This window comes from Diorhabda carinulata, chromosome X (genome assembly GCF_026250575.1).
Source record: "Diorhabda carinulata isolate Delta chromosome X, icDioCari1.1, whole genome shotgun sequence".
NCBI lineage: Eukaryota > Metazoa > Arthropoda > Insecta > Coleoptera > Chrysomelidae > Diorhabda > Diorhabda carinulata.
The window spans coordinates 33,471,537-33,494,705 of NC_079472.1; the positions used below are offsets into that span (position 1 = coordinate 33,471,537).

Sequence of the window (23,169 nt, forward strand, 5' to 3'; positions counted from 1 at the left end):
ATTGTTTTTATTTGCAGTATGTCGTGGCCGTTTTTATTTGTTTACAACAAATTAGAGATTTCGAATATTCTGAATATGATTTTAGTGCATATAAACGAGTCTCTATCGGTCATAATAGTCAGTAAATAATTGCATGTCGAAATAAATAAAGTGAAGGAGTATTTAAATAAATTAGTGGGTTAAAAATTAGATAAGTGTTTAGTAATACATCTTAGTGCATCGTTTGATGAATAGTGAATAGTATAGTGTATTTAGTGTTAGTATATTGATAACATTCTTCTTTGAGTATAAATCTCATTTGGATAGTAATTATAGTGTACTGTTATTTTTTGTAATAAATCTGAAAACACATTTCCGAAAGGTATATGAGTTTGTCTGTGAATTATCTTTACTTATACGAGGGGTTGCATTGAAAATAAGAAAGTTTTTTGGGAAAAAATTGGCATTAAAAAATACAAATCGACGTGCCTAAGCGTTTTCCAATACGTCTTCATTTATTTATTGATGAATTCATTCCATTCGACTGTTCCGCACCGTAAAAATATTAAAATTTTTCAGTTTCTTTGTTTAGATTGTATTCTAAAAAACTGTGATGAGAGTGTTGTCGAAAGTACAAGTCGAAAACTTCCAGAATTGCTATAACGCCTGGAAAAACTGCTGAAGTTGGTGTATGAATGCGTATAGGTATCATTACTTAATTGGAAGACAACGTAGATGTGATATCTGAATAATGATATATTTACCTGCGCTGAAATCATGAATTGAAGAAGTTTCATGCCTTCCGGTCAAACGACGTGCGTTGTCTTTTCCTCCTTTAGGATCGTAGAATTGGATATGCCTAAGGTGATTTTTGCTGAGCTTCTTAATCGCCTCTTCTATTTCACTGAAACCAAAAAAAAACAATAATTTTGATCCGTATACTTTTTTACAATATTGATTTAGCTGCTAGAAATGCGCTAGAAAAAAGCATTAACGCTCTATAAGAGTTGATACAATGATAATGATGATGATAATAAGAGTGAGAATAACACATATTTTAATAGAAAAATGGATGAAGTGATCGAACGTGTTCGATGTATCCTTTTGGAATTTTTTAGACCCTTAATTTTCATGAAAAACTAGGAAAATTTCATTGAATAATAAAAATAAAACGTGGCTCTTAATAAACACGACAAATAATAGCAGATCATTCCGTTGTTTAGTTCCCAATTTAGATATAACAATCCTTTCCGATAGTCAAACAGTCACAAATTTACAAATAATCAATTTGGTCAAGAAATGTCTAGAGACTCAGATATTTTGTGACCTTTATGGGTGCAGCTTTGTATGCAGTAGTAAATTGGTCACTTACCTCAGAATCTATTCGAGAATGTGTTGAGAATTGCTCAAATTTCAGGCAGTTTGGACGTTTAGTTTGTATTTGATAATCGTATAAGTGAGTCGATATGAAGATAGTTCTGAAAATGGAAATTATTGAATATGGAGCTGACATTAAGTATTTGTTTTGGAAAGGCCCACGTCATGCAAATGAAAGTTGGGTACTATTACAGAAATTTTGCATTCACGATAGGAAAATTTTGATCAGTTCAATTTAAACGCGACTAGCTTTACTGATGTCGAGCGTTCACGATTACCAAAAACTGCGTTACCAACAGAAAATTGTACCAATTGGTACTGGACGATAGTCGGATTAAGGTTAGAGAGAGTCCGATTGTTCGCGTTGATTCATTATTGTAGATGAAATCTGGAGCGTCCACTACATTCTGAAAGGAAAAAAAGTAAAGACTGTGGACTGTAAAAGGCAAAATTGATCAGAAAAAAGTCGGTTTCATCCACATCTACTATCTTAAAATAGATAAAACAATAACAAGAGAAGTAGCATTATTGTAAAAAAGTGGCTGACTTGAACAAAAAAAGTGCTTTCTCATCAGGATAACGCCCCTTCTCCATAGCTAAATTGCACTTCTAATTATCCTTATTCAACAGATCTGGCTGCCAGAGACTTTTCCCGTTACCTAACCTTAAAATTTCATTCCCAAGTGATAAATTTTTATATTGAAATTAATTGAAATGGTTAGAGCAAATTTGAGAAAGTGGATAGACTATATTGGAAAATGAAAATGATTATGGGAGAACAAAAATGTATTTTTTCTTTGTTAGGAAACATTTCGTACAGGGTAACTGTCCGACATTCCACAATTATGTTTAATGATTAAAACAAACTACAGTTACTTTGGAGCCTGTGCTTTTGTTTTCATTTCCAACGATTGCCTAGTTTTTCTTCACAACTAAGTTTATTGTTTTCAATACATGTTGGGGACCTTTTGTATCCACGATGACCTAGATTCTAATCTAAAAAGTTCTCAAGTAGATACGCCCTTGCAAGCGTAAAGGAACATTACAACCAACTGATAGATAATATGATAGAAATTCATAGAAATCTCTTAACGTCTTCTTATTTTTATTATAACATTCAACTTTAAATTATTGTCTCATGTATATATATTTCCATTAGCACAAATGATATAAAACTGATGAAATAGACGTGTGATCAAAAAGATAAGGTAGTGGTAATATTCATAGAGCTTATATTTTTATTACTGGGTATCTTGTTATCTTGTAACCTTGATAGTAACCTTAAATATACGTAAATCGGCAAACCTTTTTTCTAAAAATAAAGAGTTTATCATTAGGTCAAGATTATCGGAATAATTATTTTGAAAGAAAACAAAACTGCAGTCTTATTTAACTTTGGAAACATAAATATCGAACAGATGTGAACGATAACGTTGAAATTTCTTATTTTGAATCTTGCATAAAAGTAACTCTTGTTATGATCATTACGTTCTTTTCTTTATTATTCTTTCCGCCTTATACCCGATTAAACTGCGTCTCCCTCCACGGTCACCAGTCTGTATATTCGTAAAAATAGTGAAGCAAGAAGAAAACTTACAATTCTGTTGTTGTTCAACTGAAGGTGAAGAAATTATACAACTCAGGTTATTTTAAAAGCTCTAGAAAAGGAAAGACTTTTTACCGATGTTTGAAAGAAAAAACTTGAGGTTTCCCTCCACGGTCGCTTGTCTGTATATTCGTAAAAATAGATGAAGCAAGAGGAAAACTTACAATTTTGTTTTCGTTAAATTGAACATGAAGGAATTATACAACTCAGGTTATTTTAAAAGCTCTAGAAAAGGAAAGACTTTTTACCGATGTTTGAAAGAAAAAACTTGAGGTTTCCCTCCACGGTCGCTTGTCTGTATATTCGTAAAAATAGATGAAGCAAGAGGAAAACTTACAATTTTGTTTTCGTTAAATTGAACATGAAGGAATTATACAACTCAGGTTATTTTAAAAGCTCTAGAAAAGGAAAGACTTTTTACCGATGTTTGAAAGAAAAAACTTGAGGTTTCCCTCCACGGTCGCTTGTCTGTATATTCGTAAAAATAGATGAAGCAAGAGGAAAACTTACAATTTTGTTTTCGTTAAATTGAACATGAAGGAATTATACAACTCAGGTTATTTTAAAAGCTCTAGAAAAGGAAAGACTTTTTACCGATGTTTGAAAGAAAAAACTTGAGGTTTCCCTCCACGGTTGCTTGTCTGTATATTCGTAAAAATAGATGAAGCAAGAGGAAAACTTACAATTTTGTTTTCGTTAAATTGAACATGAAGGAATTATACAACTCAGGTTATTTTAATAGCTCTAGAAAAGGAAAGACTTTTTACCGATGTTTGAAAGAAAAAACTTGAGGTTTCCCTCCACGGTCGCTTGTCTGTATATTCGTAAAAATAGATGAAGCAAGAGGAAAACTTACAATTTTGTTTTCGTTAAATTGAACATGAAGGAATTATACAACTCAGGTTATTTTAATAGCTCTAGAAAAGGAAAGACTTTTTACCGATGTTTGAAAGAAAAAACTTGAGGTTTCCCTCCACGGTCGCTTGTCTGTATATTCGTAAAAATAGATGAAGCAAGAGGAAAACTTACAATTTTGTTTTCGTTAAATTGAACATGAAGGAATTATACAACTCAGGTTATTTTAAAAGCTCTAGAAAAGGAAAGACTTTTTACCGATGTTTGAAAGAAAAAACTTGAGGTTTCCCTCCTCGGTCGCTTGTCTGTATATTCGTAAAAATAGATGAAGCAAGAGGAAAACTTACAATTTTGTTTTCGTTAAATTGAACATGAAGGAATTATACAACTCAGGTTATTTTAATAGCTCTAGAAAAGGAAAGACTTTTTACCGATGTTTGAAAGAAAAAACTTGAGGTTTCCCTCCACGGTCGCTTGTCTGTATATTCGTAAAAATAGATGAAGCAAGAGGAAAACTTACAATTTTGTTTTCGTTAAATTGAACATGAAGGAATTATACAACTCAGGTTATTTTAAAAGCTCTAGAAAAAGAAAGACTTTTTACCGATGTTTGAAAGAAGAAAACTTAAGAGATCTCAGTATAAAATATGAGATACTTATCATGTTTATTTTATTTTGGATAATCTTCTTCAATGAAACTTCTTCATGGTAAGTATTTCATAAACTTTGTTTTGGGATGATAGAATTAATATAATTCATCTTGAGGTTTTGAAAGATATCCATGTTTCTTCCCTCTAGAAAAGTGTTTATTCCCTAAATTCGCCGCGAACTGATGTTGACGGCGAAAAAAATTAGAGGCAGCGACTAGAAAACCCTAGGAAAACAATCGCGTACTATTCATGTCTTGAGAATCAGTCGCTGCTGCTCGTAGTCGTTGACGCTTGTAAGGTACTACGGACTATTATTATTGATTCAAAGTATTTGAATTTTGAAGACATGTATGAAGTGTATCGTCCTTCTAATTCTCTTTATCACTCAGCTATACTAAAAAGTGTTACTCTAACTTATTTGTACTTATTTGTTGTTGTTTAATCTCCCAGGATCTTTTTGATAGAAAGACCTTCCATTTTTTCTTATTTCCTGCATCCACTTTCGATTAACTCGATTATCCATATCTTTGATTTTCTATCTATAACAATGTACAGTAGATTTATGTCTTGGATAACTTCTATTACTGCTGTTGGAGAGTTCTTCATATTCCCTGTAATATAAATACATTCTTTCATAATATGATGTTGCCTCGTCAACTGTTGTTTGAGTTTTCTCTTTCATGCGATTGATCCATACTCATATTTCGTAATTCAATTGATATTATCTTCTTTCTCCACATGTGTTATGTTTAGACTTAATCCCAAATCGAAGTTAAAATTTCTGGACAGTAAGTGTTCAAATTGATGCCAATATTGATCAATACATTCAAGGCAACGTTTCACAACATGTCAAGCTGTCAGGAGTTTCAAATTCTTCAAATTGCAGTTCAGAGGTCTTCTTTCAAAAAGACTCCACAGGAAGAATTCACATGGTGTCAGGTCACATGATCGCGCGGGCCATTCAACGAATGGATGTTCGCGAGTGTTGGATCGTTGTCCATTGGCTCTCGTAAATCTTCGAGCATTTCCAGATAACTTTAGCCCGTCATGTGATGGCGCCACTGTTTTCATATTTTCGTTAGGTAGTTAGTTACAGATACCCGTCGTCCAGAACGTTTCGCGTCGGTAACAGAGCCCGTTTTTAAGAATCTATGGTACGTCTGTAACAATGTTCAACGATTTGGTAGCGTCGAGTTCGGTAATTGTTGTTGAAATGTGGTAAACTTTGTTTCATAATCAGCGTTCGTACGCAGATACGACATAACAAAAAATTCTTTATTGAAGAGTGAAGTTGTATCGGTTATTCATTCTGAAAACGCGTCTACTCGACGAGCAAGTGTTATCATGACACAGACGCAACTGTCTGAAGCAAGAAAATGCTTCGTTTTAATCTTTTTTGACAGCGTTGCCGGTCGTATAAGCGTTGCCTTGATTTATGCCGACCTCTGTATTATATTGAAACCTCGTAAATCCCTTTATGTTAAGATTTTCATTGATTGATTGAACTAGATTAGATTTTGTATGATTCTCACGTGTCTAATACTGTTTTATAAATATTACCACGTCACTTAATTTAACATTTGGAATGAATATGAGGAAATTGTCAATGTCAAGTCAATTATACGATAGGTGAACATACCAAAGAATTAAGGCAATTAAAAATTGCCTCAATTTAATATTAACATCCTTATTCGGGCTGATAATTATTCCTGTCGCTCGGTTTATCAAGGTATTTTAATAAATTATTATGATGCTGTTTTTACTGACAATAGAAAATGTTTTATATTCTACTCAATAACGCATTATATGGTGCAGTAATTAGGGAAAATGTACAATTACCTAATAAAACATAATATTTTTATAATATAACGTCGTCCTCTTTAGTAGTTATCGTAGCATCATTCGTATGACTAACGACATTATATAGAGAGAAAAAATATTTATTTCTAGACAGGCTACGCTGTTAACGTATTGATTAAAAATAAAATGGGCGGTTTGGAAATGAACGTAAAATCGATTTTTTACATACAAAAAGTTTTATCGCCAATAAAGATTCTTTCTCTTCCCAGATGCATATTTTTGTTTATTATAATTTAGTTTATAAGTTTACATCGACAATTGTTTTAATAAGGCTGAGAAGCAAGGAGCATAAGGTGCTCAATGAATGGTAGAACAAATGGTCAACGTCCACACATAAACTTCGTGAAGTTAACCCATGGTCAGTACTACCGAATAATCGCAGAGATGAAGTTCTTCTTACACGTCTTCGTCTAGGCCAGGGATGGGGAAACTACGGCCCGCGGGCCGTCTCCGGTCAGCAAATCGTTGAAATGCGGCCCGCAACCATCAAACAAAAATCAAGTACAGCTTTCTTTTTATCAGAACCCAAATATAGTTGCCCACGACCAGAAAATAATGGCTATGTTTGGTACAAGCTATTTGTGCGGGCAAACGTTTTCAATAATGAGAGTAAGAAAAAATTGTCTTCGTAATAGGCTTTCGGTTAACCTCCTTTTTCATGTTGAAAATTTCAGCATCACAAATTTTTTGGCTTATGATGAAGTCACGCAGAAACAAAAACAGTTCCACATGTCACATGTTCCCACAAAGAGCAGTGCTCCTCAACCTTTTACTTCGCAGCTAATTTGAGTTCAACTAATTGCAATTAAAAATGTTATTTTTTAATATTGCACAATAAATTAGTGTTTCAGAAAAATTAAAACTATATTTCTATTTTAGTAAATAATGTAATGCTACAACTTGGCCCGCCGTATATTTCGTTAGCAAAAATTGGTAAGCGAAGAAAAAGTTTCACCATCCCTGGTCTAGGCCATACACCACTGACCCATAGCTACTTATTTGATGCGAAACCTGCCCCAAAATGTAGCAACCGCAATTGCAAATTGACTATAAAAGACATAATCGCAGAATGTCCATCTCTTGATTCAGAAATATCATCATCAAATCTACCACTCGGAACAATACGTGAAATTTTAGGACTTAAATACAATATTACTTAAAACTTACCTTAAACAGATAAAACACTTTTACTGAATCGCTAATAACCAGTATACGAATTTTGTAATAAAAAAAAGTAAATACAGTAGTACAAGTACAAGCAATTGAAACTTTTGAAGAGAATCTTGGTGCAATTGGTATTGAGAATCATTTTTAAATAATGGATGCTGATGATGATTAAGTTGGAACATATGGATACAGAAATACAAAGGAAACTTGGTCATATATTAGAAAAAATCTGCAAATTTTTTTCATTTAATCATGAGGTTAACAGATCAATAAGAACAATGCTCCTAATCTGTAAGTTTTTTTTCATGAAAATTCATATAAATATTTCAATAGCAAGAGGAGACAGAATGTCAGTAAATTTTTTTGGCATGACATCATTATCGTTGGAACAATCTGTTTAGTAACGCATTCTAAAAAGCTGTGATTTTTTTTACAATTAGAACTAAAAAACCACTTACGTGAAAAAAAAATTAATACGCAAATAGATCATATTTTGTAAACATGTGTCAGCATTTATTTTAATATGAAAATAGGATTGTTGTAAATACCTTCAACGAATTTTGTTAATTCAAAAATGAATCTAGTTCATTTAATGAATGTTAGTTAATTCAATCGTTAAATTAATTAGGTTCATTCGCTTATATAATTGTAAATTGTGTTTTTTTTTGTATTGATGAAGTTTTTAGAAACGAATTTTCGAAAGTTAAATATATAATTGGCGCAGTCTGGGTAGGATTCGTGCGGTCGCGAATTTTACTCATAGTGTGAGAGACATGAACTTCAGATCGCTGAAGACGTTTAAGAAATCGGAAAATTGTAGAAAAGAAGAAAGAAGAATATGAATTTGAAGAAAGAAGAGGAGCCAGGGACCTTGATCTGAGAAATACCTCCGTTATTTTTCATTCTTAGCGATGGAGGAGTTGCTTAAAGAAAACTTTAGATTATTCTAAAAATTTATAGGGGGAAAGATCATATTTTGTAAACACGTGTCAGTATTTAGTTTAATATAAAAAATAGGTTTGTTCAATGAATTTTGTTAATTAAAAAATGAATCCAGTTCAATCAATGAGTGTTAGTCAATCGTGAAATTAATTAAGTTCATTTGCTTATAAAATTGTGGATTGTGTTTTTTTGTATTAATAAAGTTTTTAAAAACGAATTTTCGAAAGTTAAATATATAATTCGAGTAATCAGTGTGACTTTAATATTATCTTGTAATTACGCACTTCATTTTATATGAATGATTAAAGACAACAATTACTTATTTACATTTAACGCCTTGTTCTTAATTCAATATTATTATAACATTATTTGATAAGGGAACAAAGCTTTAATAAATAAGGAAAGAATACTAAAATCACGTTTATAGGAAATGATATCTTTTTTTTCCTATCTAATGTTAAGATTATTATAACACAAAAAATGTCAAGCACATTGATAATAATAAACAGAACGATGTAATTTTTGGTGAAGTGGAATGTTGGAATGATAGGTAAAAGTTGTTCATTAAACATTTTTAAACATTCGAATATCTTTAAAATTACCTGCTGTGTTTGTATATGTAAATCTTTATTATTAAATTCTTTATTTTCACTATTCAATTTCATTGTCTTCATTCGCCCATGATCTAAAGAACTCCATATTTCCATTTATTTGAAGAAATTTATGAATTAAATAAATCTCCCGAAACCACGCCATAGCTTATCGCAGACTTTCTTACAGGAATATTTCGAAGAAATTGTGTACATACGCCTTCCGACAGCCAATAGAAATGCATTTAGGTTTACGATCCGATGTTTTCATTGGTAAACAGTGGAGATGATGAATTTTAATCAAGTCCACGTGCACTCACGGTTTTTTAGATGTTTACCGAATTATATACGGGAAGTAAACATTATTTGGTATCAATGCCGTACGTATTTATCAAATATTTCTCGCATAACTGTCTTCTGTAATTGATATTGGAAGAACTATACGAATTTAGTCCTTGAGATTACTCAACATAATCCCAAAGATCAGGAATTATATAACAAAGAAGAATGATCTAATATAATGTGCGTAGGCAACAAGTTTTAATTTTTCAGTGACAACTGTTACCCACAGCGTCTTGTAAATGTCTTATGGAATTTGGTATGAATAAAATCGTTGATTTATTCAGTTTTCCCAAACAAGAAACTTGGGACGAAAACTATTATTTTGTACACTTCCAAATAATTTTAAAATATGTTTTTTTTGCTTGTTTTTATCATCTTTAACAAAAAGTTGGCAGCCAAATTCTGATGTTATGTTTCTTTATTGACTTACTTTGAATTTGGTTGTTTTAAAAAGTAATTGTATTAGTTCACATTGTATAATATGTTACGAAGTAGTTAAGTACCCTCTTATATGTATCAAATTATACGGGGGATCACCGAAAGGTTACCGCAACGTGAGGTTTGAATTTGGACAAGATTTGAAACTTCTGAAGATATAATATGGCTGATTTAATTTCAATAAGAACATTAACAGTTAACTAAGGAGTATAGGTTATTGAGATTGCAGTTTGAACAACGCAATCATCTGGAGTTTTTACAAAAAAAAATACGAATTTGAAAGAAAATTTGATTAATCGTAAAATAAATATTTATACTTATTATGTATGTAAAACAATGTTTATTTGCATCTGTAGGATGATAATTTCAGTCAATAACATATACCTTTATGAGTGATTTCATATTCTAAAGAAAATTTAAGCAGGAAAGAATATTATGTCAAGTTCATTGGATTTCATCTGCAGTAAAGTTTTTAATCGCCACAAGAAAAACTTGAGTTGAGACTTTCCGAGTAATTTGTGTAAAGGGAGGGTTCAATTTATAAAAAAGGTTTCAAGCCTAAATAAGTTTCGAAATACCTGGGTAAATATTTAGTAAAGTTTTTTAACTTACATTATGCCGTTTTCTTCTCTCATAGCTTTGGTGGAGAAATTGGTATGTGCCCCGGCTCCGTTCCAATCACCTTCCATTGGTTTGGGATCGAAGGTTACAATAACACCATAATCTTCTGCTACTCTGTGCAAAATATATCTAGATACCCAGAGTTGGTCTCCAATGGAAATTCCTTCGCATGGACCTACTTGGTATTCCCACTGAAACGACAAAAAATAGAACGTTTTTATAAATATAAAGAAAAGTTGTACATTTTGATATTATACACTTGGAAATCTATAACTGAGATCCTAGTTGAACGTCCAAGCAAAAAAATAACAGAAAATATTCTTTACACTTGTAAAACTAATGCTATGTACAAAATAGAATTTATACAAGTCCAGCCATTTCAGTTATTCCAAATATTTAAAATTTTATAAAATGTATAATTGAAAAAAATTTCACATAAGACAAGCCATTTTATCATTTTTGGACCCTATTATGACTCCTACCAAGCTGATTCACTCGTAAGATTGGAATCAGCAATAATTCTTTAAGAGCGTGGTGGATGGAAGCATCTGGTATGAGACAATCAAATATGCACATTGATATATCATCTGCCTTTCTTATCAAACATCTGTTCCACTTAAACAGACGCGAATTTGACTGGTTACTAGCCTTTCAACAGGACAAAGTCACCTAAGATGCCATCTCCACACTATAAGCATCAAGAACGATCCAGAATGTAGGAAGGAGGAAGAAACTGCAGACCACGTCATGGGTAAGTGCCCAGTACTCACATATGCAAGTTTCAAACACTTTGCCTAGTGACGTTAAAATGCTTGAGTCAAAGTGCCCGATTGGCTTTTACAAGAATATCGGCCTTTGGTAGTTTCAAGTAGGTCATGACAGGTCTATTAGAAGGCTTGTGTTCGCATTAGTTCCTGACCGCCCATAACTATGGATATGTTGATATCTAGGGGGTGTATCATAGCTGCATGACAAAGCCAATGCTTATTTAGATTTTTTTCTAATCCTTGGCGAAACCATATAGAAACATCACGAAAATAGTGAATTTACTTACTATTTACTAAATAATCAAATCATATAAAGAGTTTTTATCTCGTAGAGATAAAGATCATACCTAAAATTCTCCCTGTATATTGTTCAAGTTTCAGTTTATTTTTGTCTCGCAAGATGCTAGTTTGAGTCTCGAAACGTTTGTTTGACAGTGCGTTTTAGCGTAGTGGTAGTAAAAGAATTTCGGAAGTAAAAATTTTTAATAAATGTTGCCGACAAAAACTTTCACATTTAAAAATAATTTCTTAGCTATACATTTCTAATAAAATCAGTCGAAATACTCTAACCTTGGATTACTTTACTGATAGAAATTTATCAAATACGTTTCTGGAAATGGGGAAATTTTCAAATCTTGAAATCCTACTAATTCCGTCCCCAAATATATCGGAAGATCAATGAGATTTTATATTCAAAGCAAAACACATAAATAATATGTTTATACACAAAAAAAACTAAAACTGCGTAGGAGTTACACGTGAACTAAATGTTTGTTTTCAAGTGACTCACTTTCTACAACGTATTCAGATCGTAAAAAAACCATGGCTGTGTTAAAATATTTGGAACAACTGCTTTACCATAGAGATAATAAACATATTTTTTTAAGGTCAACGGTCATATGTATGCGTATATACGATAAAACATTGTAAACAATTGATATCAACTATAGAATTAATTATACCCGACCTTAAGCATCTACATGAAACAAACACGTTTTTTTTTCATCTTCTAGAAACAACGAACCCATATCATAATATTTCATTATTTCAATTTCATTCATTCAATTTTGTATGATGTAACTAACTTCTTATACATCTAGAAGTGATTGGTTTTTTATTTTATAGGTATTTTCAATTCCGTCAACTGATAACTGACCGCTAGAAATCACTATCGTTTTTCGAATTTTTTGTCGTTTTATTTATATATTATATCAACAATGTCGCTCAAATAGTTTCGTAAATAAATTTTTTTCTACGGACGCTATAAAATCTTTTAATCGCTTCCAAACGTTCAGATCGAAGAATTCCCCACGCAGTGAGAAATATCCCATATTAAAGTGAGAAATAATTTAATATGATAACCCAAGTCAACCATCAATTGTTACATGTTAACAACGCTATTAAAAATTGAATTGAAATACACCTCTACTTCACACAAGAAGAGGAAAATGACCCTACAAAGTACGATTGTTTCCCTGAACAACTACCTCAATAAAATAATATTTCTTTGCCACCCGACTGACCAACACCTGACCCAGGGAATTCCAAGCTATCTTTTTTTAGGAATTCCACATTTCCTTTTTATATAACTGTCTTAATTTCCTAATAGCACGCTATTAGCCTTATACTCTCTAATATACATTGTAGCACGTTTTATAAGAAACCAATATTTCTACGTAACTCTACCTACCTGTTTCATGACACCCGTATTGAGCGGAACAATCGTTCACCCGGCATTGCTGAGAACGCATCTTTAACAACGCCTAAGTCGACTCTAGGCCTAGTCGCCTAGAGGTAAAACGACTAGTCCTAATATCACCGAAGGCGAAGTGCCCAGATTGAGTAATTACACAAAAAACTAAAATGCAGCAGGAGTAGATGTAGGAGTACACTCAGAAACATTCATCTGCTCAGTAAAAATTGTATGAAAATACAAACGAACTTGTTTGATAATATGAAACTGGCAATATTCCACCGTATTGGTTCAAGAAAACATTTGTGGTCATTCCGACAAAGCATAAGGTTAGGTAAACCTTATGACCAAGTGTTAAAAACATTTTTGAAGAATAATATAAAACAGAGTATAAAAAACCAATCAATTTGATTTTCGAAATAGATTGGGTACGTGTGACGCGTTGTTTACGGTTCAAGTGCTGGTTCAAAGATTTAGATACATAAACCTCAACGTTTATATACGTCCTGTCGATTTTGAAGATGCTAGACATTGTGAAAAGTCACCTAAAGAAGTTCGCCTAAGGGAGCATTGTATCTTCAATGCTTTTTAATTTGTACTTTGTTTTAGAGAGCGTTGATGGATGAAAGTGTCTTGGTTCATGGAAATATTGCCAATAATATATCCTATGCTGATGATACTCTTTTTATAATCAGCTCGTTTGAGGAATTATAGAGGCTCATTGACTGTCTTGTTATAATCTGCCAGACTTACGGATTGAAACTTAACACAAAGAAAGCTAAATATATCGTCAAAACATAATAATAAAATGTACTAGAAGAAGAAATCAAGTTTAATAACATATGAATAGATCAAGTAAAAATATTAACGTACTTGCGTGAAGATACGAGTAAGAATAGCCAAAACTAAAGCAAGTAGTAGCCATAATCTTAACATTGATCTGTGAATGAGATTGTATGTATTTCCAGTGGTTTTATATGGCTCAGGGGAAATCTGATCAAACGTTTGGAAGCGTTTGTGATATGGGTTCATCGCCTTATTTTGATAGGTTGTTTTGATACAGTTCCAAACATCGACGTTGTTGAGTTCAAAGACAAAACTCAATGGTTCAAGAAGTCAACAACACAGTCATTCCGCGCAACAGCAATTAAAGCAATGTTAGTCAATATGATAGTCAAAGAAGATAACCGGCGTTTGTTTGTGTTTCAAGATGGATTTTTGGTAAAGGAAAACTAGAAAAGTTTCCTTTGTATTTAAATAATATAGTTTAGATCATACCTCACTATTTTACTCCTATTCTGATAGTTAGAATGTGATTCACTAAGTTGATCAAAACAAATCAGTTATATATTTCATATTTACTTATATAGATAAAAATTTCAACTTACTTGGGCTGGCATAACCTCTGCGTTGGTTCCTGATATATTAATCCCAGCATAAAGACAACACCTGTAATGCGCTTCAACAATATCACGAGCATAAACTTTGTTAGCACCAACACCACAGTAATAAGGTCCTTGAGGCCCAGGAAAACCGTTCTTGGGCCAACCGAGAGGTCTCAAGTCCATATCCAACAGCGTGTATTCTTGTTCAATACCGAACCAAGGTTTCTGATCTTTTGCGGCTTCCATCGCTTGCAAACAAGTTATCCGGCGATTCGTTGATGTTGGTTGTTTGTTGTATTGATAAGTATCGCATAGGACTAGTTTATTGTTTCCTCTTAAGAAAGGATCTTTGTAAATGGCTACAGGATGAAGGTAAACATCTGAATTAGATCCTTCTGCTTGATTCGTTGAACTTCCGTCAAAGTTCCATATTGGTAATTCTGAAAACCAAAATTAAATAGGGCTTTATTAGGCTGAAAGTAACCATTTTTGATAATAACAGTTGGTGGTGGATTGAAATGGGATTTTTGATATGTTGTTTGAAAATTTTTAGGTGTTACTGAAAATGAAGTTTTTTTCAAATTATTTGCATCATTTTATGGACGACTACAACCAAATTTGAAATTATGCTGGCTCACATTTCAATCAAGAAACACGTGACTCGAATCAAACAATCAGAACTAAGAAGGCACAAAAGAATTGAAGAAGTAACGTAAGTATAAGCTCCAAAAGAACTGACGCTACAAAAGGCATAAATATCTCGAAAAGTATGAAAATAATTACTTATACCTAATCCAATTCCAATCCAATGGAATAAAAAATTGAAAAGTCTTAGCTATTTGGTAATAACATATATGTATAATAAAATTTTAAATAACAAGTCGTTTCAGATTAATTTATTTATATTCCAATTCGTGAAATAGCTAATAAACGAGTTATTTCTATGAATATAATTTTCCAAACGAACCAAGTTGCTAATATTTTCCGAAAAACAACAGAGAATCAACTCGTAAATCAAGGTCACGTGAACATACGATGAATGTTGACACATATACACACGGCGGCGAGTGACTATGTCCATTGTTTTCAATGTATCAAGAAAACCTGCCAAGTTGGATGTTTACCAAGATTCCGAGACCATGAAATTGACAATGAACGGTTGTGAGAATTTAATGGACGTTAATTAATTAGAACACTATTCTCATCAACGAAATTAGTAATGTTAAGTATAACTGGAATGTATTATTTTTTTTGTGGGGAAAATTACAATATAATAATTGATTCAAACTTTTTAATAACTGTAACTTTGACAAGAACTTGATATTACAAGCAAAACCATGTCCTATCTCGGTCTTTATCAAAATATATGTTTATAAAGTTCGAAATAGCTCGAAACGTCAATTTTTTTACAATTTTTGAAAAGCTAATTTTCAATCAGAAGAAACCTTAAATTAAAGTTTAAGAAGGGAAAAACTGAATAAATTTTTATGACTATACCGCATTACCAAAAATAAGTTACTTTACAAATAAAAATAAATAGTATACCCCATTCGGTAAAAATTTGAATGCCACACATTTAGGCCAATTTTGGTGCCAACAGCAATCGTCCTAAGTACAGGGTGGCGCAATAAATAAATATATAAGGTACAATTAAATACATAAGGGATTGTCGAATTAAAAGAAATGATGATTAGGTAAGTTTATTTTGAAAAAATAACATCATCTAAATGACGGCCCTCTCAAAGACGGCGACGCAGATTTGTGAAAACTCTTGTCAATAAATTTGGGGTAATTGCTACCATTATTTCCTGGCTGACTGAATGTCCCTCGGATCGTTCATGTAGACTTTATGTTTGAGGTGTCCCAACAAAAAAATCAAGAGGCGTCAAGTCAGGGCTACGTGGGGGCTACCTCTTTTGGAAATTAGTCTCGCAGGAAGCATCTGTCTCACAGTCGCCATAGAGTTTGCGAACCCATTTAAATGAAATTTAACCTCATCTGAAAAAAGAATGTAGTCAGAAGTGGAAAATTCCTGTATTAACTGGAGCTTATAAGGATGCAGTTTAAGATCCAACTTCAAAATTCGCAGTAAACTTCATCGCGACAAGTTTAAAGCCGCCGATCGCTGCGGAGTAGACTCCTTCACTCTATCAATATTGTCTGTGGTCCTAGACGTTCTTGGACGACCTTTTGCTGGTGGTTTAAACGTGTAAACGGTCTCTTCAAAACGCTCAACCCATATTTTAATTAAATTTGCACCCGGAGCTCCATTAATGTGTCTTAATCCATATTCTGAACTATATAGTCGCCTTGTCAAGACGTATGAACGACCGTTCTTGTAAAACGTGCGAACACCAAAAACGCGACGCTTTCCGTGGAAGTGGCTCATGGCTACTAAAACTCCACGAGTGTTGGGGGTTAACCGACCAATGTCGGTTCTCATCGTTCGTCTTGTCGATCACACATTGATCTATGAAGAGTTGTAACCCTTTTTACAAGGACTCTTCTACAGAATTGATAGATGTCATTACGCCAAAGCACCCAACGCAATATCTTTTTTACGTCTAGACATTTCAACGTTGGCCTAATGTAGAAAGAAATGATCTTGACGCCTCCACGAACGTTACATGATTAAAGTTTCGTCTTGGTTTTCATGCCTCACAATCTGGGGAGCTCAAGTGTTATATAATTCCGGCGCCAGTGTGAAAAATATCGATGCAGGTATGAAAACGTTTGATTGGATATGTGTCATTATTTGAGACAGAATCGTCCTTGGGCATTGTGAAATAAAAATAAAATTAGCTCAAGAAATATACAAGCTACTAAAAATAGTGTTGAAATACCATAGTTATTACTTATAATTGCGTGAAATTAATATAGTATCAGAATTGACAAAAAAGCTATATTTATACGTATAATTAGTGATTAAACCAATTAATAGCATATTATTATGGTTTAAATCATAACAGAAACATGAAATTATTTAAAAAATTGTAGAAATGGCCTGTGGCATTGCATGACAATAAGTGATTTTTTACGCAACATTTATATCAGTTAGATTGAAAAAAAATATTGCGTGCAGTTTATATTTATGTTTATAATGAGTATAATTGATGAAATTATTGAAAAGTACTATTTTAGCAATATTATTATTACGTTAAATTGAAATAATGTAATGGTATTCATAATAAGAAAAAATCAGATACATTCGAAACTGAGCTACTAAAGGTGTGGTGAAAAAAAATCCGTACATTTTTAGGCAGCTTGGCAGTTGTCAAATATACCAAGTATGAACATTGTAGCTATGTAAAACTTTATTTTTAAGTATGGAAAATCTTGATGAAAACGAACGCTTTTTGATTGAAAGAAAAGCAAAAAAAAATGCTAAAAAAGAAGAGAGAAACTTTGGTTAAAGCGGCTCACGAGACACTGGGATTCGGTGTGCGAAAATTCTGAAGAAAACTCGAAATCGATAATCCACTTCCTAAATCAACGAAATGTAATTCAAATATTAAGAAAATCGGATTCCAAATATTCTGAAAAGCAACACAAATCAAAACTTAGTTAGTTAGTCTCAGAGTATTCGCCCCCTAAAGGTTTGAAAATCATCACTTTTGTCAGAAAGGCGAGGAGGTGAATTTAGAAGTGTATTTTGAAAGACACATAAAGTTTAACTTGAAAGTGTTGTTATGGTTAGCGATTTCTCCTCGTGGTCGTTCTTCAGCATAAACTTGTCCTTCTGGAAATTCTATAACCTTCAATATATATGAAAAAGAAAGTGTTAAATCTAGATTAATGCAGTTCACAAAGAAATAGGATCCTAAAGGGAATTTGATGTTTTAGGTAGATATATGGCACTGCTCATTATGCGAAAGATGTTATGGAACTTTCGCAGAATTGAATATTTTGTTTATTGAGAACTCGCTCAACAATTGGTCGCATATTATGAAGAAAGTATGGTCACTTCCTTGTAACAACACTTCTCTCTCGCGAATCATCGTCTAGTTTCTTACTCTTAATCAATCTCTTGTGAGCTTCTTAAAATGCATAAAAAAATCCCCTTTCGTTTTATGTGATAGTGATGAGTGACTCGTAGAGCCTGGAAACTATTTCTACATCTACATTGACAACTTTTAAATATTTAGAGACTTTAATAAATTGTTGTTGTTAATTTATAAAGTGCGAATTATTAAAAAAAACAGCTTGAATGGATTTTCTGTCCCCTCATTTCACAATTTGAAAATAAACATCAGTAGAAAACTGGTACTCCTATCGAAAAGCTTCAAATAATTCACTAGATTGTTCAGCTGGATGAACAACAAGCAGATACTTTGATTAGCTTAGACATAAAGAAAACTCTAATTTTACGCATAAATCGCAACCTATTTCAATCTTTTATGTGCTCAACTTATTCGTACTCCCAAGTCTGACTATGCGCTTTTAATTTCCTATATAGTCCTTCAGATTCGAACATCGGAGGGTTTAGCTCTCGGAATCAGTAGATTGGTACCATTATCAAGAAACTCCCTTCGTTATACTCCTGGACCAGAAAGAAATGGCTTAAAAATATGATCATTCTTCTCCACACCTATACATTTCTGAACTTATTCGTAATTAATTTCTAATCATACTCTTCAAGTTCTTCAGTAAAAGTCACACTTTCAGTGCTGATCTTCTAACCGATCTTATAATGCCTCATAAAGTCATGAAAAATTCAATATGAAAAAATTTCGAAGAAAAAAGCTCATTTTAGTTCTGACGAATCTACTTCAACCGCTTACTTTACTCCAAACTTATAAAAATTCCTCTATAGCCAATCCCAATAAGATTTCAATATGAGAGGTCTCCTGGATGTCTCCCACTCCTAACAGTCCTCATTTCATGAATGACTGAAGTGAATTCTGTAATTTAACAATGTGTTTCAAAGAAGAGTTTTCGTAAAAAATGTATGTTGTGTTAATTTTCGACGGTATATCGTCTACAACTTATTTGGTTAGTTAGATTTATGGAAACTTATTGATGTACAAATCGTTCAAAGCAGTCTAATCTTATCTTTGTTTATATTTATTACCAACTAACATATTAAATGAAATGTCTTAGAAATTTCGAGATGTGATTGACATCGCTAAATAAGAAAATATCTAGAATGTTCGAGTTTGGTATGAAACGTTTACAAAAAATTGATGGTTTCAGTTAATTTCGGTTCAGTACTATAGAAAAATAGAAGTGAATTTAGTTGAAAAGTAATCATTGATAAAAATAGGCCAAGATAATTAATTTCATCAGTCTGATATCGGTACTTTTAAAAATTGGATCATTGCCACTGTTTGTGAATATTTAATTCAACTTAGTTACAGAAAAGAAAGTGAAACTCAGTTCGGTCTGCCAAATTTTTACATTAGACAGAAATACGCTCCTCTTATTGATTTCATTTGATATCATTTCATTGATTGAAAAATGAAAGTTGATGAAACTGTGTATAATTATTGGATTCAACTGTATTCAAAAATTACCTCACTAACCGTGAGCATTCTCATATCACTGCAAATGTCTTCATTTGTAACAAACCACGGGGTATAATAGCATGTCACACATAGCACTTTAGACCTGGAACTTTAAGCCCGAGGTATTACCTAGACGTAGTTTCCCAAAGTTGCAGACGGTATATTCAGAATGGTTTGAAGATATGTCGGTTTTTTTAATACTTTTGACTTATCAATAAGACAATATATAAAAGTTATTCATGTTAAAGTTTTGTCCAAATTTATACCTACAGGTACAGGTACACACATTCAGCGGTAAGAATTTGCTTACTGACTATGTATCTTGAGATGGTAGTCCGCGAAACTAACAGTAAATGTTATGTGCTCTTTAATATGCCAATTTGTAGCCAATTTTTCAATTGCTTCTTCTATGGGATCTTTATGTACAAATAATACAGCTTTATCATCAGTCAACGTTGTCAACGTCAGGTTGTTATTTGTAACTACCTTATGGTATTTCCGATCAGGTACAGTTGAGTTTGTTCGTTTTCGTATCGTACACAGAAATTAAGTCAAATACGATTTTAGAATGTTATACGAAGAACCTTTTAACAGTAAACTTAAATACTGACAGAGAAGCTTCTATGTTCTATAAAGTTACGTATAACATATTCAATACACAATATTAAATATTTTTCATGTAATCTTGCTTTATTTACGTTCAGTTTTTATTTTATTTAAAAATTCATCGGGGATATTGTGTTTACTTTAAGTAGATATAACAATGTTTTACTTTGTTTTTGAATACGCACGGAAAAATACGCAGATTCTTTAAAACAACGATAGATACAAAATAATTTTGTACTAAAAGAATCAGCGCGAGAACGAGGAATAATTTTTTGTTCGTCACTCTAATAGTTCCCATTAGAGTTTTTATAGTATCAACACTGATTCTTTCTTAGAAGGTGTGATGGTGATGAGACTTGCTTCCATTTGAAGATTTCGGTTATAAGAATAAATATAAATGAATTGAGTGGAAATAAGTATTCAATTCACTATTTTGTGACAATGATTTCGAATTAAAAATATTTTCCGATACGATAAATCCACTGGCACAATCATTTCCTTTTTGTAGACCACCCGTACGTTCATTTAAAAGGAAACACAGATCAGGATCTAGAAGATTGGAGGCTTATATTCTATATGTATGTGGAAAAAATCATAAGTGGTCTACAGTAGAACTGAAACTGGGAATCAAAAATGAAAAACAAGTTTTTCTAATGGAAAACAATGGAAACATAAAACTGATTTTGATAGTTTATACACTGATTCGACTTCATCGAAACAAGTATTCAATTCACTATTTTGTGACAACGATTTCGAACTAAAAATACTTTCGGATACGATAAATCCACTGGCACAGTCATTTCCTTTTTGTAGACCACACGTACGTTCATTTAAAAGGAAACACGGACCAAGATCCAGAAGATTGGAAGCTTATATTCTATATGTATGTGAAAAAAATCATAAGTGGTCTACAGTAGAACTGAAACTGGGAATCAAAAATGAAAAAAAAGTTCTTCTAATAGAAAAAAATGGAAATATAAAACTGATATTGATAGTTTATATACTGATTCCTTTTAAGATGGTGTAAAGGTGATGAGACTTGCTTCCGTGTGAAGATTTCGGTTATAAGAATAAATATAAATGAATTATGTGGAAATAGTTCTTACCTTTAGGATCTGATGGAACAAAATCCAATGTCCTAGTTTTACATCTAACATTTTCACCAGAACCGTCAATCCAAATATACGTAGCTTGACATTTTCCATCTGGAGTGGGTAGAGTTAAATAATGCTGAATAAGAGTTTTATCTAGAGCTGCGTTGGGACTAGATTCTAACATTTTTGCCATTTTCAACTGTAACAAAAATACACATACAAATACTACAATATATTTATATAAATATTATAAAATGTGTAGCTTCTAAAGACACAAAGAATTATAGACATACAGCTATTTTACAGGAAATGAGTAAAGTAAGAGAAAGAGGAATAAAAGAAGGAGCTATTAGCTCAGAACGTACTGTAGAATCACTGAAACAGATTTTAAGATAATGGGAAGAGAAATCCATTATAGAGAACAAGTAAATATCAATCTTCACAGAAGAAACAGAAGCCGTTGTGTATGTAACATGTGATATCCTTCAAGCAGAAATTTACAGACAGACTGTTAAGGAAAAGTGGCGAATCAAGCAGAAAACCAACAATCTACACCGAGAGCGAGGTAACAAAAACAAAATAAGAAATTGTAATAAGCTATTGTGAGGCACTTTCTTGTATTTTTGACTCCTTTGGTTGGTTACCAGGGAGGTGTAAGGCACTCTGAAGCAGAAAATGGCACTAAGGAATAGGATGCCGAATAGATATGGTCCATGGAGTTATTAGAAGATGAGCTTGGTATTCGAATCAATCATTAGGATATATGATCAAACATAAGTGTTTGTACGAGATTTGGTCAAGAGTCAATGAAGAAAAAAAAGATAATAATGTTACGAAATATTTAATCCAAAAGGCCATTGAAGTGATCACTGGATATTGTCACAATGCTGCAGAATTGGGGAGAGACTATTTAAAAGAATGTAACGGAGAAGAAAAGTCCAACGAACATAGTCTTTGCGAATATCCTGTCTTGACAAAAAAACGACTTCAAATGCTATGAAACTTCATAGATAGAAGATAGTCTCAAAGAATTAGCAGAATTAGAAAAAGTAAAAAAACTCATTGTGGATTGAAGATTATTAAAAATAAGCTATAAAAGGTGAGTGAACCACGATCAAACTATGTTCTGGTTATCCTTAACAACCTAACCCAACCCCATTCACTTCTTTTTTTATGTTGAAAGCACCGTTGAACTTTTTTTTGCCTGATACTGATGCTATAAAAACAGACCTTAATTTCGTATTTTTACTGTTTTCACAAATTCGTGAATAGGCATGCAGTGCATACACTAGTAATCTTTTCATTAGGAAAATCTGCTTAATCTTTTGAGTACTAATCGAGATAAAAAATTATCAAGTGGATATTTCCACTTTTAAAACGCAATTTCTCAATACCATTATCTACATTAAAATTGTGTAACATATTGATTTATTTACGAAAATCTATACGAAATTATTTGTTTAGCATTTGAAACTAAAACAACAATCAAAAAGAAAATAAAAACTTACGGAATTATGCATGAAATTCTAACTAAAAACGTTTTTCCAAAATCCAAAGAAATTTCACAAAAAACAATACCGTAACGATATAAGAAACATCGCTCTCTTAGATACAATCTCTATAATGATTCTGGAGAAAAATTGTAACAGGAAAAATTGGAAGAAAAAGTGTTTATTGTGACGTTGTGTAGTGG

The 23,169-nt window shown here is 32.4% G+C and overlaps 1 protein-coding gene across 4 annotated transcripts in view; it reads right to left on the reverse strand.

The window, feature by feature from the left end:
• Window positions 1-23,169, reverse strand: part of LOC130900598 (glutamine synthetase) — a 50,177-nt gene that overhangs the window by 714 nt on the left and 26,294 nt on the right. For 3 of the 4 annotated variants that reach the window (XM_057811306.1, XM_057811304.1, XM_057811305.1), the window contains exons 2-5: window positions 21,489-21,675; window positions 14,276-14,712; window positions 10,419-10,618; window positions 744-883 (exon numbers count right to left, since the gene is read on the reverse strand). In XM_057811306.1, coding sequence (XP_057667289.1) covers window positions 744-883; window positions 10,419-10,618; window positions 14,276-14,712; window positions 21,489-21,669 — 958 coding nt within the window. In that variant the 5' untranslated portion in view covers window positions 21,670-21,675. Of the gene's footprint in view, window positions 1-743; window positions 884-10,418; window positions 10,619-14,275; window positions 14,713-21,488; window positions 21,676-22,984; window positions 23,119-23,169 lie in introns of those variants that run through there. The other variant, XM_057811303.1, reaches the window with a different exon arrangement.